This window comes from Megalops cyprinoides, chromosome 16 (genome assembly GCF_013368585.1).
Source record: "Megalops cyprinoides isolate fMegCyp1 chromosome 16, fMegCyp1.pri, whole genome shotgun sequence".
NCBI classification, from domain to species: Eukaryota; Metazoa; Chordata; class Actinopteri; order Elopiformes; family Megalopidae; genus Megalops; species Megalops cyprinoides.
In genome coordinates, this window is record NC_050598.1 from 698,811 (window position 1) to 716,545 (window position 17,735).

Genomic DNA, 17,735 nt, shown 5'->3' on the forward strand with positions numbered 1-17,735 from the left:
ATGAATATGAGCACTGCATTTATATTTAGTCACTCTGTAGACACTCTTGCCAGAGCAACTCACAAAGAAAACAAAGAGAACAGGCAGGACACAGCTGGCCACATTCCAATGGCTTCAAAGCACAACCTGGTAAAGTGTATGCATGGTTGTACATGATTGCAGCTTACAAATGTTTAACAAAATGATCAGGGGCATCACTATGGTGTGGTGGAAAGGAGCAGGGCTCCTAACCCAAAAGAATACTGTTTCACTTCCCCCCAGGGGCACTGCTGTCATACTCTTGGACACAGTACACAAGAATTGTCCAGGATTGCCTCAGTCCAGCTGTATGAATGGATAACATCTAGCAATTGTATATACATTACTCTGGATAAGGGTGTCTGCTAAGCAACTAAATGCAGCAACTAAATGCTAAGCAACGTCAGGGTGGTAATGGATTGGTATTGTGGTAACGTTGCATTCCCATTCCCACACAAGGCATCTTATTTTACACTCTGTATCAGAATATCCAACATTTAACCTTAAATTGGAGAAGCTCTGAAATTTTATTAAATGAATTTATTCATTGATGAAGTGAGTGACACTGGAGTACCACAAACCTTACACGTGATATTAAACACTGTGTTGTAGATGAAGTATTCAGAAAAAATGTAAAACGACAATTACACTTCATATAAAAAAAGATTTTATACAAATCTACGACGCACTTAAAAGCCCTTCCCCAACATCCTAACTTTATTAAAATGCAGGGAAAAAATCCGAATACATACTTGGTCACAAGACCAACTTTTGGGAAAAGCATAAATTTTGCTCCTTGCTACTACTATATCCCGCCCACTCATTCTCGTCATATGACGCAACTAACCCTTGGTTGATTCGGATTGGCTATCAACCCCTCACTTCTCCACCTATGCGTTGGCGCGGTTTTCGGATCGACGTGACATCGGTTGGCGGGAGATAGACACCAGCAGCACTGATATTACTGGCTAAGATTTAAAGCACAGTATTAACTGGGATTTTAGCGAAATCTCATTTAACCTGAGCTTGCATTGCATTTCAGAGCGAATAGATGATGAACAATTTCAGCATTTTTGTGATCTTCGGAGTAAAGGATTTACCCCTTAGACTAGTAAGGTAAGTCTTAGCCTGCTAGACTGAGTATGCTGGAACAAATGACTAGCTAGCAAATGGCTGTGGCTTCTGATTGTCTAGCTGGCAAGCAAGTTTAAACAACATTCGACTTGTGGGCAATGCATTTTTGTCGTTCAGTTGGTCACAGTGCACTGCTTACTGATTTGCAATAGGATTTTTGTATATTGTATAGAGCTGCCAATCTAGCAAGCTAATACTAGCCTTTGCATATAGACCGTGTGGACAAACAAACTCACTAACTGCTGTCATGTTTTATTGGCTAGAAATTTCAGAAAACTGCAACCAAAATGGCTGACAATAAGTAGAAACAGTATTGCGTGTTATTTTTCCGATTTAGCCAGCTGGCTGGGTTACCAGTTTAGTAGCAAGTCAGCTAGCTCTGCATTAATTATACATAAATGCATACACCGCAGAAGACAATGTAATATGCTAACACATTCCCAGTTATAAGGTAATGAACAGTTTGGGTTACGTAGAACCATGTAGCTTGCTATTCAGGTCGACAATCGCAAAGACGTGACGTAACGACCTTCCAATAATACTGTTTCCGGGTCCATGTCTCTACTGCGCTGAAGTGAGCAAGCAATTACACGCTTTTTGCAATAATTTCCCTCCGCAGAGAGAAGGAGCGTGAACAGTACTCCATTGCAGTACCATCTACTGTCCAGCAGGTGGTGGTGTTTTCTCAGGGGAGATGGGAGAAGCGAACTGGAGTGAGGGTGGAATTGGCGGAACCGGGCAATTGCCCCATCATGATAGGGAATTTAACGCCAAACAAGAAGTCAGTAAACCGGTCTTTTTGGGGGGGGGGGGGCTCCTGGTCTGTTTTTTTTCTCAAATGCATAACTTTATTAAGCAATTATTTATTGTAATTATTATTATTAGTAGTAGGCAATTAAGTGTTAATTCTCACAAAATCTGTTATCCCTCTCTTAGGTGTATTTCGTGGGAAAGCTGGGAGGGAGGAGACACATGGAGCGGTGATTTGACTTTAACAGCAAGTGTGGAGGGAGCAAGTATGGTTAGTACCCTAGGCATGAATGCTTAAATGACAGCCAGCTTGCCCATTAAGCTCTATATTGAATTCTGTCAATTTGAAGTTGTTAAATTAATTTTAATTTTCCAGAGTTTGCCTGCCTCTACGATCTGTGTATGATAAGCAAGCTCATAATGCATTGGTTGTTTAACAGGTCAAAGATGAAGTTACTGATATCCCCAACCCCCAGTCTGTGCTCTCCAAGACGGAACGTACTCCTAACGGTACGCTTCCATTGCAGCGAATTTTGCTTCGCTCTCATTCAGAGGGCAATATCAGAGCGAATCCGGCGAAGCAACTTAATTGAGATGGCGAATCCCCAGCTTTATGCAAATGAGAACCACGTGAGAACCAATCAGTTCAGCATATGATGGGTTTGGTACATGACGTTCTCTAGAGAGGCGGGAGTAACAAAAGTCTGACCAAGATGGCGTAGGCTAAAGGCTACATGGAGCATGAAAACATGTATATGATTAAAAGATGTATAGACAACCATTTGTGTCTACAGCAACACGGGTTTACATGTTACATGAACTTAGTCGGGGCCAGAGCGGTAGAAAAAACTCTCAACGGCTCTGGTCAGCGCAAATTGAAAAAACTGTAGAGCTTCATCTGAGCACCTGAACTTTTGAGCTAGCAGACCGGCTAGCTGCTAACGTTATCTGATGGGCTTGCTAGCAAAGTGTGTGCTACCTACCGCTACGTGAAGTGTTTCTTTACAGTCTGGGATATTCAAAAATCCAAGATGGAGGAGAAGCTGATTACCGCCGTTTCTGGTTTCCCTGTGTTGTTCGACACATCGTTGTCCGACTACAAGGACATTTTAAAGAAGAACGAGGCATGGAAGAAGGTCGCGGAGATTGTTGGTGCTCCCGGTGGGTTTGTTGTCCCTATCGTTTTGAACCATGAGAGGTTGCTATAACGTTAGCTGGGTTACCCATTTTCGTAGCTATCATTGTCAGGCCCACTAAAGTTAAGTTTTTGCAGGCCTGAATAAAGTGGCTGTTGTATCCACTTTGGTGTGTTTGAAGGTTAAAAATAAAAGTTTGCCTTCAGTTTGTGTGTGTGTGTAGCCTATACTTGAGGTTGAAGCAGGCTGCAGAAACCGCATGCTTGTGGGGTGTGTGTGGCCAGAGACATTGGTGTGAGGCACTCGCACACTCAAGGGAAGTTTCCCCAGTTATATGCTGTTTGACTTTCTAACAAAAAAGATACATAATTATCTTTTGTAACCCAGAATATAGTGATGACTCATGAGAGTGGAAGACTTTTCCTGTAGTTATGAGGTTGGCGTATGCACTTGCATTGTATTATGGCATCACACAGTTTAGGTCTCCAGCTTATCATGCACTTCTTATTTGGTGATGAGTTTGTTTTTTTTTTTTTTTTTTTTTTTTTTGGAGGAGACCAAGGAGACAAAATAACTACTGTGAGCACACAGGTGCAGGTATGACAAACTCTGGTGCAGGTTACATATTATTTATTGCTTCTCCCATATGCGTGCTTGTTTACCCATAGAGGACGTGTGCACAAAAAAATGGAAAGGCCTCCGGGACACCTACAAAAAGGAAAAAAAATAAAAGGATCAGTCCAGAACTGGTGCGGGGCTGGCTCACCATAGGCCGTGGAAGTTTTTCACGGTCATGGGTTTCCTAGTGCCCTTCCTGGAGTACAGGGAGACGTCAGGGAACTTCAGCCAGCTCCGCACGGGAGGCAGGGAGGGCAGCTCCATGTAGAGCCAGACAGCATCCCCTCAGGCACCTGTCCATGAAGACAGACCCCCTGGACAGCCAGGATCAACTGGACAGCCAGGCTAGGGATAGTGAGGCAGTGGAGGGTAATTCCCCCCTAGCCTCACAAACCCAACAGGTCCCCCCACCCCCAGGTCCCCCCAGCACCCCCTCTGGTCCACCGCGGAAGAGAGTGAGGAAGGAGTGGTTCAGCTCTTTTGAAGAGAGGATGCTCTCTGCTGTTGAGGGGCTCCCACCTCAATCGGCCCCTCCAGATGAGGATGAGCTGTTTTTTAAAAGTCTCACACCAACGCTCAAAAGGTTGCTATTGGCCAAGCGTTCTGAGCTCAAATTCTGTTTTTATAGAATGGTCTGAGGCTGAAAAGGAGGAAGGTCTACGGTAGTCCCAGATGTCAACACATTAAATGTAAAAATAATAGTTATTAATGAAACTTAAATAAATTAATGGAATTAATAAACACTAATACAAAAATGACTTACTATGATTTACTTGTACTATTACTACCACTAAATGTGCAAATTACTGCTTGTCTGAATACTCTTTCCCATGGACCTTAAACTTAAAGTCCTTACAATGCTTGTGCAACATTTGGAAATCGCTTTTCTGTGCGTAATGGGTGGCTCTTAAAAGAGCCTTTGGTTGCTTTCATAGGCTACACCACATGTTGTTGCCAGGGAACAACGCCCTCTGTGTTGAAATATGCAGAGAATGTCTCCCTGACATGGATGGCAACTTTGGCAGCGTTGTAACTGCAGAGTCGGGGCACATCCTGGAGTGCTGCTGTGCCTTCATCCTGCCCTGACAATGCAGCTGGGCTGCTGGTGGTCCTCCTTCCTGGCAGGCGGATGAAATTGTGATTGTGGAGAATGCAGGTAGCCTTCACACATGCCTCTGCCTTTTGCCGGGCTGACACAGATGATGCACTTGTACATCCTCCACTGGCTGGAGAGGATGCCAAAGGCACAGTCCACAGTTAACCTGGCACTCCGTGGTGAGGTTTGAGCCGGGGAAAGGTCACAGCAGGTTCACCCACAGGGGAAAGGCCTTATCCCCCAAAGTTCCACCGCTGAAGGAAACCTGCAGCAATGGCTCTCCAGTCCTGCTTGGTTGGCACTGGCATGAAGTCATCCACAAGGCAGTCCCATTTTGCCTGACAAACATCTCCGACTATGTTGACCACAGTGGAGTGGCCCACTCGGTAGCTGAAGGTGATTGCTTTAAAGTCGCCAGTGGCAAGGTATCTGTAAAAAAAACAATAATAATAATGACCTGAAGTAATGACAATTATGGATGCTATGTAGGAGTAAATTACGAACTTGCACGATCATGTCATGCTGTAACATGATCGTGCAAAAAAAACCATGCTGTAATTCAGATTTTACAAAGTATACTCACTTAAGGCAAATGGCGAGATGTTCCTCTGGCCCAACAAATTTGTGCATTTGAGTGCTCTCCTGGCAATCCGGGGCCCGACTTGGGTCAGCAGATCACCTAACTGCTCCTTGGTGAGCCTAAAATATTGCTGGAAAAGGCCGTCATCCAAGTGCAGCTCTTGTACAAGTCAATGGTACTCGCCATGGGTCTTGCGGGCCTGACAAATGGGATGAACCCAATATCTGTGGTGACTTCGCCGTCTTCTCCGGCAATAAAGGAGGGTGAGTGCCAATATTCTGCGCAGCCGTTCCATGATAACAATGAAGATGACAAGGGGATTGCAAACCCATTTTTATATCCAAGTATTGCTTCCCGAAAAGAACTCGAAATGAGTGCGAAGTAGCCGCATTGGAACATTTTCTTCTGTGCATTATTCTAGAACATATCGATGTGTGCGGATCATAATTTAATTGGCTTAACAAAATTATTTAAAAAAATTATTAAAATTCCTAACACGAACTGGAAAAGAGCGGGAGGTTACCACATTCGTGCATTTTGTTCAGTGTACTGTTCTAGAACATATTGATGTTTGCACAGTATAATTTAATTGGCTTAAGAAAATCATTGTATTCAGAACATGAACAGCAAAAAACAGGAGGTAAACTGGTGGAGAACATACACAACGCAATGTCTATGCCATTTCATCACAGTTGACTGGTTGACTTCACAAGCTAGCTGAATTGCTTGCTACAATAGCTAGCTAGCTTGCCAGCCGGCTATGTCAATGCACCACAGCTACTAACTTGCTACTAACAGAATAGCCAAACTTGCTTGCTTGCTTTTCGCAACCATGCCCCCCAGAGCGAAAAGTCGTAGTGTGAAATTTGCGCGGTGTTTTGCTGTGGGGAAGCCTAGCGTAAGGTTAAGTGCTGTTCTATTCTTTGAATTGTCACTGAGAATAACCATTGGGTAAATACATGTGTAGAGATAAGGTTAATATCACACTTTTGGTCTGTGTCTGAGAGTGCATTATACAGCGGTATTGTGGTACTGGCAAAGCAGACATTAACATCAGGATCATTATGACGCAGACCTCTTGTCTGAGAGAGTTTGGGGTTCTTGCACTCGTTTAAAATCCTTGGAAATGCTGTCCTGAGACAGAGAAAGTTAGAGAAACCTGACAAACATCCCAGCCATGGGAAGGTTGCCAAAGCCTCCTTTAAAGTTCATTCTTATCATTGAATGGTCATACATACAGTCTGGCAATATCAATGTGCTAATACTTCTAGCAGATTGGTTTGCTCGCTGGTTTTTTGCTGCCGTCTGTGTGTATGTCCCTGCAGATGAAAATGTTTTGTAAATAGTACTTCTCAAAAATGACCCCCCTAACAGTTATCTTCAGAGCAGCCAGATATCATTGGAATGTTACTGTTGCAGCAACATATTTCTCGCAATCTAAACATTAATCTCTGAAATGACATTTATGCCCAAAATGAACATTCATGGAAACTGTAAATTGCATTATAGCATGAGCCCTGGAGTCTGATTGGTTTGGCAGCTTGGAATGTAAGTCTACACAGTTAGGAGTATGATGTGGTGTGACTCGCTGATCTCCTCTTGTTGACCAATAAGAAAGGGTAGAGCTGAATAATGCTGGGCCCTGAAGTAAATGCCAGCAAAGGAGAGGTAAATTAAACATTTTTGAAGAAAGATGTCACCTGATCTGCTCCTGTAATGTTGTGTGTCAAGACACTTCCAGGTTTGGTGGGGGAGGGAGGAGGGCTTGCTGAAATGTTTAGTCTTCTGCACTCAACTTGTATTTGCCTGAGGTATCTGAGTAGTCATTGTCCTGTCAGTCACAATTGTCACTGGCCAACGGCAGGGAAAGGCCAAAACAAAAGAAGTTCAACCATTTTGATTGGATGATCGCTCAGAAAATGTCCTATTATGAGTCAGCCATGCCCAGGGGGGACACATTGTGACACCAAACTAAAATGGGACAATTCTTTTCTGAGAAGTAAGTGGTTACACTATATGGCCAAAAGTACAGGGACTCCATATTAATGCCCATGGTTTTGGAATGGGATGTCCAATAAGCTCATATGGGTGTGATGGTCAGGTGTCCACATTCTTTTGGCCATGTAGTGTATCTTTCAGAAGGTAGGTTACCTGATGAGCTAATGTTTGAAAAGATACTAAGCTGGCTAGTTTGGAAATGTTGACTAAATGTAATGTGGATTAACTGAATTCCTGACCTACATTTGTCAAATTATTATGCTGCACAAATGTATATGTTGGTTAGCAACTTATAACTGTTATATAATATTTTGGATGTTTTGCAATGATCTAGAAACAAATTAAGGAAATGGCAGCATGCAGTCAAAAATGAGATCAGCTCTTTCAATCTGTCTTTTGATAATTTGTAGATGTACCCAGTATGTAAAGATATTAATACCTTATATTTATTCTTTCCGTCAACGCATGGTGAATGACACTTTCTTGTATTGTGTGAATTAAAATGCTTATTAGTAAGAGCTCTGAATGGCAGCTACCTGTTGTGCGCTAGCCTTAGGGACACTTCCTAATATGGTGCCCACCTGCTTTCAGTAATTCCACTTTACTTAGAGCCCCCAAAATGGGAGTGAATCTTTCCCTAGGTGGGACACAGCTTGTATTTTAGCTGAGGCTTATGAGGGTTATCTGTGTCATCCTCTCTCTTGGTGTTGCAGTTGAACGTGGTACCCTCTTCAGTCCGAGAGGTGCAAGGTAGGCGGAAAAGAGGACGGGAGCAGGACCAGGAGTTGAGCGGTAGAGGGCAGGAGAACGTGTGCCCAAATGGATTCCTGTCAGAAAGGGTGACCCCTCGCAGAAGGGTGAGAGGCAGTCACCGTGGCAGTAAGGCACATCTGTTCAACCGCAGCGATGAAGAAGCCAGTGCCTCCCTCCCTCAGAGTAACAAGGCCAAAGCCCCCACACAAACCGGTAACTTTTAGCTCATTCACGTGTGTGTATATCGTGATGTTGATGTTGTTCGTTGTAGCCTTGCATCACTATGCAGTATCTTAGGTTGCTTTTTTTTCCCCTTTTTGGGCAGTCTCAACAGTCAACCCTACAGGTCGCTGGGGTCAAACACTCTCCCCAGTTGATCCCAAGACTGCCATTCTCATTGGAGGACAGGGCTTGAGGATGCAGTTCTGCAAGGACCCCATGTGGAAACTCTGTACTGGTAAGCTGCCAAATGAAGCTGCTTTTGCATCGCATTCAGAGGGTTAGCAGTAGTTTCTGTTTGGAATGATATCTGACCATAGTTGTGGCACGACTCCTCCCATGTTCTCCTCTAGAGGACATGTCATGGATGCCAGCTGAGACGATGGCAGAAGGCCCCACCCCAGAGGCTCGGATTGGCCACACAGCGACCTTTGACCCAGAGTCGAGGCGGATTTTCATCTTTGGAGGCTCCAAGAACAAGAAGTGGTTTAACGATGTCTACATCCTGGACACGCAAAGCTGGCGGTGGACCATGGTTGAGGTCAGCCCATTACCCAACCCATCACAATGAAATGTGACTTTTAATAAAATCAGACTTTATGGATAAGATGAAAGTACCCAGAGATGTGGCCCAGAAGTCAATAATATTGCTCATGCATTTTTTCTGCGTTGCATTCTCATGACCGATCTCTGCTGATTCACTGGTTTGCAGCTGTTGTCTCCCTGAGAGCTGGTGGTTTAAAGAAGGCTGCACAGTAAGCTGTGTCACAGTCTGAAGGGGCTGTAGTCTTACATCATTTTACTACTTTTTACTATGGGTAATGTATTCTTGCACTCTAATATTACAGGATTGTTACTGCTGTGTGTTGTTTGTAGGTATGGTCATGTCAGTGGCCTCTGTGTGGTCAGTATTGTTACTGCTGTAGAGTGACTATGAGTAAATAAAATGGGTAAAATGGACCTCTGCCCTCTCTGTTCCTCCAGGCGCAGGGTAAAGTGCCCCCGCTGGCCTACCACAGCTGCAGCCTCTTTCGGGGGGAGCTGTTCGTGCTTGGAGGGGTGTTCCCATGCCCTCACCCAGAGCCGGATGGCTGCAGCGACTCCGTCTACATCTTCAACCCTGAGATGGCCATCTGGTACAAGCCCATTGTCAATGGTGACCGCCCTGCCCCGCGATCAGGGTGAGAGAGTGACAGATGCCAAGACCGACCGGCTTCCCTCGTTCATTCCCCATTTAACGCATCTGTTCCTTTGCTATTTACATTCATTCATTCATTCACTGTGTTCCATCCTTCCTACAGTCCTTCATTCTGTTTTTTCCCCTCCTTCCTTCTGCTCTTCAGCCTTCCATCATGATTGAAGGAAAAATGTTGAAAGGTGCAGAAGACAGTAAAACTTAATGGCAGTGTGTGTGAAATATCAGGCTTTCCCACTGAGTGTCATGACATCTCTCTTTCTCTAGGCACTCTGCCTGCGTGGTACAGGGGAAGATCTACATATTTGGGGGCTGGGACACGCCTGTGTGCTTTAACGACATGCACGCGCTAGACCTGGGTAAGATGCAAGGGGGGGCAGAGGTGCAAAACTGACCAAGCCCCTTCGTCTTCACTCAGGGCAATTTCGTTTCACACCTCACACATCCATGGGTCGTAGCAGGAAAAGCATCACACCCACAGACAAGAGCATTAGTGACTATCATTCTTTCACAAACAAGTGTAAGACATGGTTAATAACAAATTGCAGCTGTTCTCAAAACCTTGTAATCACAGAATACAGAATAAATGTCTTTGAACTTTAACTGCTATTTGTTTTATTTTTGATTTCTGTTGGTCTCTTTCTTTTTTTCCTACTATCAGTCATTTTATACTGGATCTTTACCGGTGTATTATGCAGCAATGCTCACAATAGAGTAACAATCAGTTCATTTGCTGAGAGACTACAGACTACAGAACCTCTCTAAATTTGGCACTGTATCTACTGATGAAATTGCTGATATGTTGCTTATTGTACGCTGTCCCTTGTAGCTCAAGAAGTAAATTGCTTTATAAATAAATACAGTAGGGTGCAGCATCAGTATGCTGTGTTGGTGTTTGTGCCAGTGTTCTGAACTTTGGCTCAAGCTCGCTTCATTTTGTTATTGATGTGACTCCATCTTGGCTCCTTGTGATTTCTGTTGTAACTATACTTTCCTAAATTGCACTGTAATATTTTAAGTGCTACTTACAGTGTTCCCCTAGGTTTGGATATGCATAGCTTGTTTACCTTTGTAAGATTACATTCACTTCATAGCAGTATGAACTCAAACTTTCTTTCTCTCTTATTCCACTGTTGCCTGTTATGATCTTTAAAGGAATTGGTACCTGTTTGTTTTTTAAACTGTGGTTTAGTGCTGTTTTTCTTTCCCATATTAGGGCTAATGGAGTTTTCAGCAGTGGAGACCAGTGGAGTGCCACCTTTACCTCGAAGGTAAAGCTGCACTTGAGTTTATTACATCATCCATTCCACCAATAAGCATTGTTTCAGCACACACGAGTTGCATTACATTTCAGTCTAATCTCAACACACTGCCCATGCCCACAGTCCACAGTCAACTAAATCATTCACGCAGATCCCTTGGGTCCACAGTGTGTCCAGATTTCACTTGCACTCAAGCACTGAATTCAACTTATTAAATAATGATAATCTGTACTAAAACAATAATTTATCAGCAGTATAGTTGAAGTAAATTCTTCACCAGTCCTGGGGGTTGGGGTGTAGCACTGGGAGCACTGTGAAATCAGTTTCCTTTTCCACAGGAATTGCCTAACACTGTTGACTGGGTGCTGTCTCATTATCATGGTAATAACAGTGAAAACGGGAAGTATCCAAAATTGTTGACCATGTGCCCTGTGTTGTCATGATAACAATGGTGTTAACAAGAAATCAGGAAAGGTTTGTGTGTTCGTTTTGTTATTTGATTCTCTGCATTGTTGTATGAAATGAGTGAAGTGAACAGAAGTTCAGCTGTGGAGAAGCAGCTGTCGTAGTCTTGCAGAGGGCAGTGCTTATAGAAATCAGGGCAACCAGTGACACTGAATTTCATCTGTTCTGCGGAGTCCCTCTTTTTCTTTAAGAAACATCTGAAGACACAGCTCTTCCACTCTCACCTGAGCACCTGAAACACTACCACCTAAAGGAATTTCTCATGTCTCAAAACTCTTTCCTACTAAACTAAAAACAAAAAAAATCTAATGGTTAATGCATTTATCTCTACCAGCTAGCTTGTAATTTGGCCATCCATTGAAATCTGGTCATGCTAATGTTGTTGACTCCTTATGGTTTTTTGCTTGTCTTGTACTCTGTCTCACTTGTAAGTCACTTTGGATAAAAGTGTCTCCCAAATGAATAAATGTAAATCGGAAATGGGGGCGAAATGCTAGCCTGTGTTCATGTTCTTGGTCACTGCTAGACAAAGGGGGTGAAAAGGCTCCACACAATCAAGGGATGGACTGCAAGAGTGAAAGGAGTAGGAGCTCATAGCAGGACTGGCAACCTGAAACGGGTAAATAAACGTGTCTGGCCCCCAGGATAGCTAAGCACACCAAGGTGGGTAGTGGGACAAAAAAAGTCCTGTTGCCTTTAAGGAAACTACAGTGGGTCCCTCATGACAGACACACGGACACACTTCAGTTCTGGAGCAGGTGTGCAACCGTGCTACAGGGATTTAGTGTGCACGTGACACGATGCAGGTGTGTCTTCATGCTTGCTTTCCCCTCTTGTGCAGCTGGCATGCCTGCGCGCTGCTCTCGGCCTCCAAGTTCCTGATCCACGGAGGCTATAACGGGAACAACGCCTTGGCAGATGCTTTCATCTTTGATACGGGTAAGCCATGGGGTCAGAACCAGAGCTGGGTTGATGCTAACAATGCTAATAGCCCAGCACTACACCCTGAACGTTTACATGGGGTTTCCATGGATTAGATGAAGGAAAAAAGTGTAAGGTAAATTTTTTAGTATAGGGTGGCCTTAGAGAAGATTTCATACTCTGAGATGTAAGCACTATGGCAACACAGGCCCCAAAGATGTGCTTCAGTCTTTTCCTTCTGAGACTGAGATAGTGATCTAGTAACTTCACTGATATAGCTAATTAGAAATTAGAAATGTCCCTTATCGTTATCTTGCAATTAGTTTGATTTTGAATTGCTTGCTGATTGACATGTAATCAGTATTCATGTAACTATAGCACATGAATTAATCCCAGACAGTCGTGCCTCTGTTTCCACAGAACTGTGGTTATCTATGTATGACAGTGAGCGAGTTCACATCTAACGCAGGTAACATGGGCAGCCTGAATAGAAAGTGTCGATGGTGCAATGCAGAGATGCTGGGGATGGGAGGGGTGGAACGGCTTAAGCCGAGGCCCAATCCGTGGAAGCTAAAAACAAGAGGGGAAAAAATAGATGAAGAAAATTGAAACGATAGCAGTTTTGGCTCCTGTGGGATTGTGGTATTGGAAGCAAGTGTTAAACTCATCATTCATTTTAGGATCAGTGGACATACAGGTAGGTGATTGGGTGTGAGTAATGAGTGTTTCCCCCACTGTTCTGCAGTCTCCAGCAGCTGGACCATGGTGGTCAACACCCAGCTGTCCTCCGTCCCCCGTGCTGGACACTCCATCATCACAATGTCCAGCTCTTGCACTCAGGTAAGTCTCTGATGGATACCCCTATCCCTGAAAGGCTAAAAACTGTGGGGACCCCTGTCAATTATTTTATATTTCTAGGGAGTGCAGTTAATACTAGAAATGGGAACAGCAGCAGAACCATGGATGTAGAATAATCTGACATGTGGAGAGGTCTGTTGGCATGGCCTGCTCTATACAGAGCAATCCTTCTCTCTGCCAGGCACCGTGAACATTGCCACACTATTTGCTACATTGTGGTTTGTTTTATTAGCTACTTTGCTCGCTAGCCCACAAACTTCAGTATTTGTCATACCTGTCTAGCTCTGTTGTATCAGGTTGTGACAGTCAGAATGGAGGAGTGCTATCATGCTGGTCATTTCACCTTTGTTTCTGTCACTTAATGCAAGTCTGCATGTAATTGTATTTTGTAAGAAAAAAAAAAAACATGCAGCGTGCTATAGATGCACTGTCAGCAGGCAGAGTTGTAGTCAGTTCACATCTGACTGTTTTGTTCTGACCGGTACAGTACTGAAAAGCCAATATGAAAGTATGGCTAGTGCTGTGCTGACAGGGGGTGTTTCAAGGCTGTGATTGGGGCACTCTCTTAGGGTGTGAGATGGCAGTGCTTAAACCGTCTGATCTTTGTATTATTATGGTTTTATCATTTGCAAATGTTCTTATGCAGAGTAGCTTACAAGGCTAATACGACATGACCCGGTAGATGTGCATCACAGCAGAACAAGAGCTCTGTAACATAGCTGGTGATGTAACACTAGAGTGAACACCTGCTGAATGACCCAAAACAATGTTATTAAAAAAATCTAATCATCTTCTGCATACCGCTTCCCTCTCTTGCAGGCACTCTTTACTTCAGCGGTCCCCAACCACCGGGCCGCAGACCGGTACCGGGCCATGGCACATTCGCTACCGGGCCACACGGAAAGGATAAATAATTTATATTTTAAATTTCTTTAATCGGTAAAATAAAATAATATTAAAATAATAATTATATACAATTTTAGGCTATTTGTGCAGTAATTACATTCAACTTGGTGCAGTCTATTGGTCCTTTTTGGACCACACTAATATCTCTCACGCCCACAACAGTTTACAGATTTTGAACTTGAGTAACGCGCGCGCCGCGAGTTCATCACTTGGGCTACTATACGGTCTGCTTGAGCTGTGTCAAAAAGTTGTTAAAATCAAGGCTGAATATCCTGAGGAAAGCACAAAAGCACTGAAAACGTTGCTTCCATTTCCAACATCCTATCTCTGCGAAGCGGGGTTTTCCGCAATGACCGCAACAAAAACGAAATTTACGGAGTAGACTGGACATAAGGAACAGGCATCGGGTTGCAATGTTTTTAGTATATGGTCATTGAGAGAAATATGCACTTAACGTTTATAATAATATCATCACGTTAGACCTACTTAAACTAAAATGTTATGAAAAGCGGCCATACTAAACTTAATTGAAATTCCAGTCGTGTCATGATACTCTCCAACACGCCCCCCGACAGCCGGTCCGGGAAAATGTCTATATGAAACCGGTCTGTGGTGCAAACAAGGTTGGGGACCGCTGCTTTACTTCTCACCTCAGCAGATTGACTTATTTGAATATTTGTGAATAATGCATGTGTTTTTAGATTTTGTATTTTTATTTTGCGTTTTCAGGGTTCACTTGAAGATGGGGACCAGGAAGTGACATCAAAGCCCCCTCCTGAGATGCTGTTCATGTTTGGGGGTGGGGACAATGAGGGAAGCTTCTTTTCCGATCTTGAGACCCTGTCAGTTGACAAGCTGCTGACCTGAGAGATTGCAGACAACCTGCATTCAGCTTCACCTGCTTTCCAGTGAGATGCTAAAAGCATTGAAATAGATTTCACCTTGCAACTTTGACCCCTCTTTCCTTACAGTGGGCTCTGAAGACAAACAGTTAACATACAATTGCAAATCCTAGATTTTGCAAGATTTTGGTTTGGTTGGTAGGCCTAATTGTTTTATATTTTATATATTTATTTTTTGTTCAGGAACACTTACAACACACGGTCTCACATGATCTTACATGAATCAACGCAATCCTTGAAATATGGTGAGGGGGTAAAATGGCGAAATAAAAGAAACTCAAACGTAAGGGAAGTCTATTATCTAACAATGCTCCAAGTTAACACTTTTGTGGCAAGTTTTCTCACTCAGGTAAATAGTGTTCAAATTGTGAGCTCTTGCCCTGAGTGCAGGAAACCTGTTCTTTAAGGTGGAAGGGGAGGAGTTTAATAGTCATGGGATTCTGATTTAGTGTTTTGTTAAAATAATGCAGCATTCTTATTGTACATATAAATGTCTGTTTTAGTTTATCTGTGGTGATGTTTTGTTCTAAGTCGATTTTGACTTTAAACTATTAAACTTTTGTTTTATAACCAGTGGCTGTGGTCGTTTAAACTCATATTCAGACACTCCTCATTTCAAATTTAAGCAAGGAGACAAAGGTAGTGTTGAGAATATATGCGATAAGTAACTACAAAACCTGTGGTACAAGTCCTCCCATTTATTTGAGGACGTAGCCAAGTTGATAGCAAAGGGAGATCAATATTCAGTTACAAAGCTTGACGTAGCGACATGAAGCAATCGCTTGGGGGCAGCAAACATCTCAACAATACCCAGCTTCCGACTAAACCGGGGATAGATCGCTCAACAAGTTAATATTACAGCAAATTTTTCCCCGAACTAGACCGATCTTGGCCGAAAGTAAATTGCGACGGACCCCCCCGCCCCCCGCATATGGCGGTGCCACGGCGGCCATGTTCCCTGCTGCTGTTCCGGTATCTAGCTCCAGCTTAAGTAGCGTTGACTTTAGAGCGCAGTACCGTCTCCCACGCCGATCTGCGACGGTCCTGCTCGGAAGATAACCTTAATGGAAATGGAATATACTGCTTGACTAATTTCATCAACTGCTTTTCAGAAAACACTGGTCGGCCACCGATTCACCCCTTCTTCACTGTAACGTCTGAGCGACCTTACTGGACTCAGCGACGCAGCCAAGAAGACGGCGACTTTTTGGGGTTATCGAGCTACTTTCCCGTCTCGGCTTAATTAGCTAGCCAACTGGCTTTCTAGCTACCTGGCTATCCTTTATTCAACCCTACGGATTTACCGTACTGAAGGCTAGCCAGCAGCCATTGACAAACATCACGGCTGTATGCTTTTATTTTTATTTATTTCTCGAATGGGGGAGGGGAGTTTTTGATTTTCTGTCACGGCTGGCAATGTTTGTTATGTTTTTCTTCCTTGATCGAAGGTCGACTGCGCCTGTTGTGGCCTAAAATATACATCCCCGGGCTCGAGTTGAAGGCCATTAGAAGGAAAGAGGCTCTGTCGTCGCCGGCCCTCTCTGACAACCTCGTCGCCCGCTTGCTAGCTGTGGAATTCCCTTCCTGTCCCAACTAGAGAGGGCAGTCGAGCTGTTTCAAAGTATTCAGAGGACATTCCAAATAGTTCATCCTAGCTAGCTAACCAGCCATCTTACGCCATTATAATTAATTCTAAGTTAGCTGATTATCCACCTAGCTGCTTAGCCAATCTAGCCATATGATTATTTTCACGAACAGTTGAAAAATTGACCCCCTTCCCTTCTGGATACAGACACGTCCCTCTAATGAAGGGTTCAACTTGTTGATCGTTGTGGATGGCTAGCTAGCAGCTAGCTAGCTATTTTACTTTTTCTTTTCGACAGACTTTAGCCACAGATGGAGAGCTAACAACGCTAGCTCTAAATGCGCCTGGGGTTCTGAAAGCTTTTGTGTCCCCCTGTCCCCTTTTTGGTGGATCTTTTAAAATGTCAACCCGGACGCCATTGTTAACAGTCATTGAAAACTCAAGTCAGGTAAGGCTACAGAATGCGAATGAGAGCTGCTAATCCTTGGTTGCTAGCTAACCAACTCTAGGGATTGCTTAACTAGGTAAATAGCTGCTGTTAGCCAGCTAGCCTTCCTCAGGATGCCAGCCTGTCAGGCCTGCTAACCTTCGCTACTTCTAACTACCAGACGTTAATGTTTTCCACTTATATTGTTAATGATAAATTCTGGGAGCTAGGTAGTACTGTTTATAGATATAGCGTGTTAAGTACCGGCTCAGTATCGAACTTAGACCTGCAAGCTACGCAGAAAATGTGTAACTAACTAAAAGGTGTAAGTAACTATTTCTACTTAATAACGAGTAGCTAAAATTTTCGGTACCTGGTTAGGCTACTAACACACCAGTGGCTAACATTAATTGCACATTAACTCCCTTGTCCAGGTGGTTACCCTTTTACGTGATGCTTAAACAGACGGGACTCGCTACTAAACTTTTGTTTTCTGTTTCCAGTGACTGAATTTCTCCTTGAATATTTCTCATCAATTGTAAAGCACTTGATGAGAACTCTGGGTATGTGTAGCTACCGAGTCTAGCGAACGAGTACCTTGAAAATGTTGGTAAAAGTAAGTTCCAGGATCGCGTAGCCAAGTGGACTAATTTATCTAATTGGCTAATAAATTGTTCTTGAAATGGTTACCTATTTTAGACAACCGAAGTGTTGCTAATGGAAGAGATATGACAAATCATGGGTCTATTTTGGAGTTTGTTTCGGGCGCAGTAGCCGAACAAAAAAACTTAAATTTGGGCAGTTAAGCCGTTTCAATTTGTTCTTTTTCCCTCATGTTTTTCATTTTTGAACGTGTATCAGGATAATGCACTGTGTCTCTCCAGGAAAAAGCAAAGGCGCATTGATTGATCC

At 43.5% G+C, this 17,735-nt stretch overlaps 2 protein-coding genes across 6 annotated transcripts in view; both read left to right on the forward strand.

Moving 5' to 3' along the window:
* The first annotated feature begins 1,055 nt into the window (after positions 1–1,055).
* Positions 1,056–15,273, forward strand: LOC118791478 (kelch repeat-containing protein). The gene is made up of 12 exons (XM_036548847.1): positions 1,056–1,134; positions 1,772–1,933; positions 2,089–2,173; positions 8,044–8,296; positions 8,409–8,540; positions 8,656–8,843; positions 9,287–9,483; positions 9,765–9,856; positions 10,714–10,768; positions 12,066–12,163; positions 12,891–12,985; positions 14,639–15,273. Exons 1-12 carry the CDS (start codon positions 1,070–1,072, stop codon positions 14,774–14,776), a joined length of 1,560 nt encoding a protein of 519 aa, XP_036404740.1. The 5' UTR covers positions 1,056–1,069; the 3' UTR covers positions 14,777–15,273.
* Positions 15,274–16,647: 1,374 nt separating this feature from the next.
* Positions 16,648–17,735, forward strand: part of mark2b (MAP/microtubule affinity-regulating kinase 2b) — a 47,317-nt gene continuing 46,229 nt past the window's right edge. For all 5 annotated transcript variants that reach the window (XM_036548494.1, XM_036548495.1, XM_036548496.1 and 2 more), the window contains exon 1: positions 16,648–16,844. In XM_036548494.1, coding sequence (XP_036404387.1) covers positions 16,797–16,844 — 48 coding nt within the window. In that variant the 5' untranslated portion in view covers positions 16,648–16,796. The remainder of the gene's footprint in view (positions 16,845–17,735) is intronic.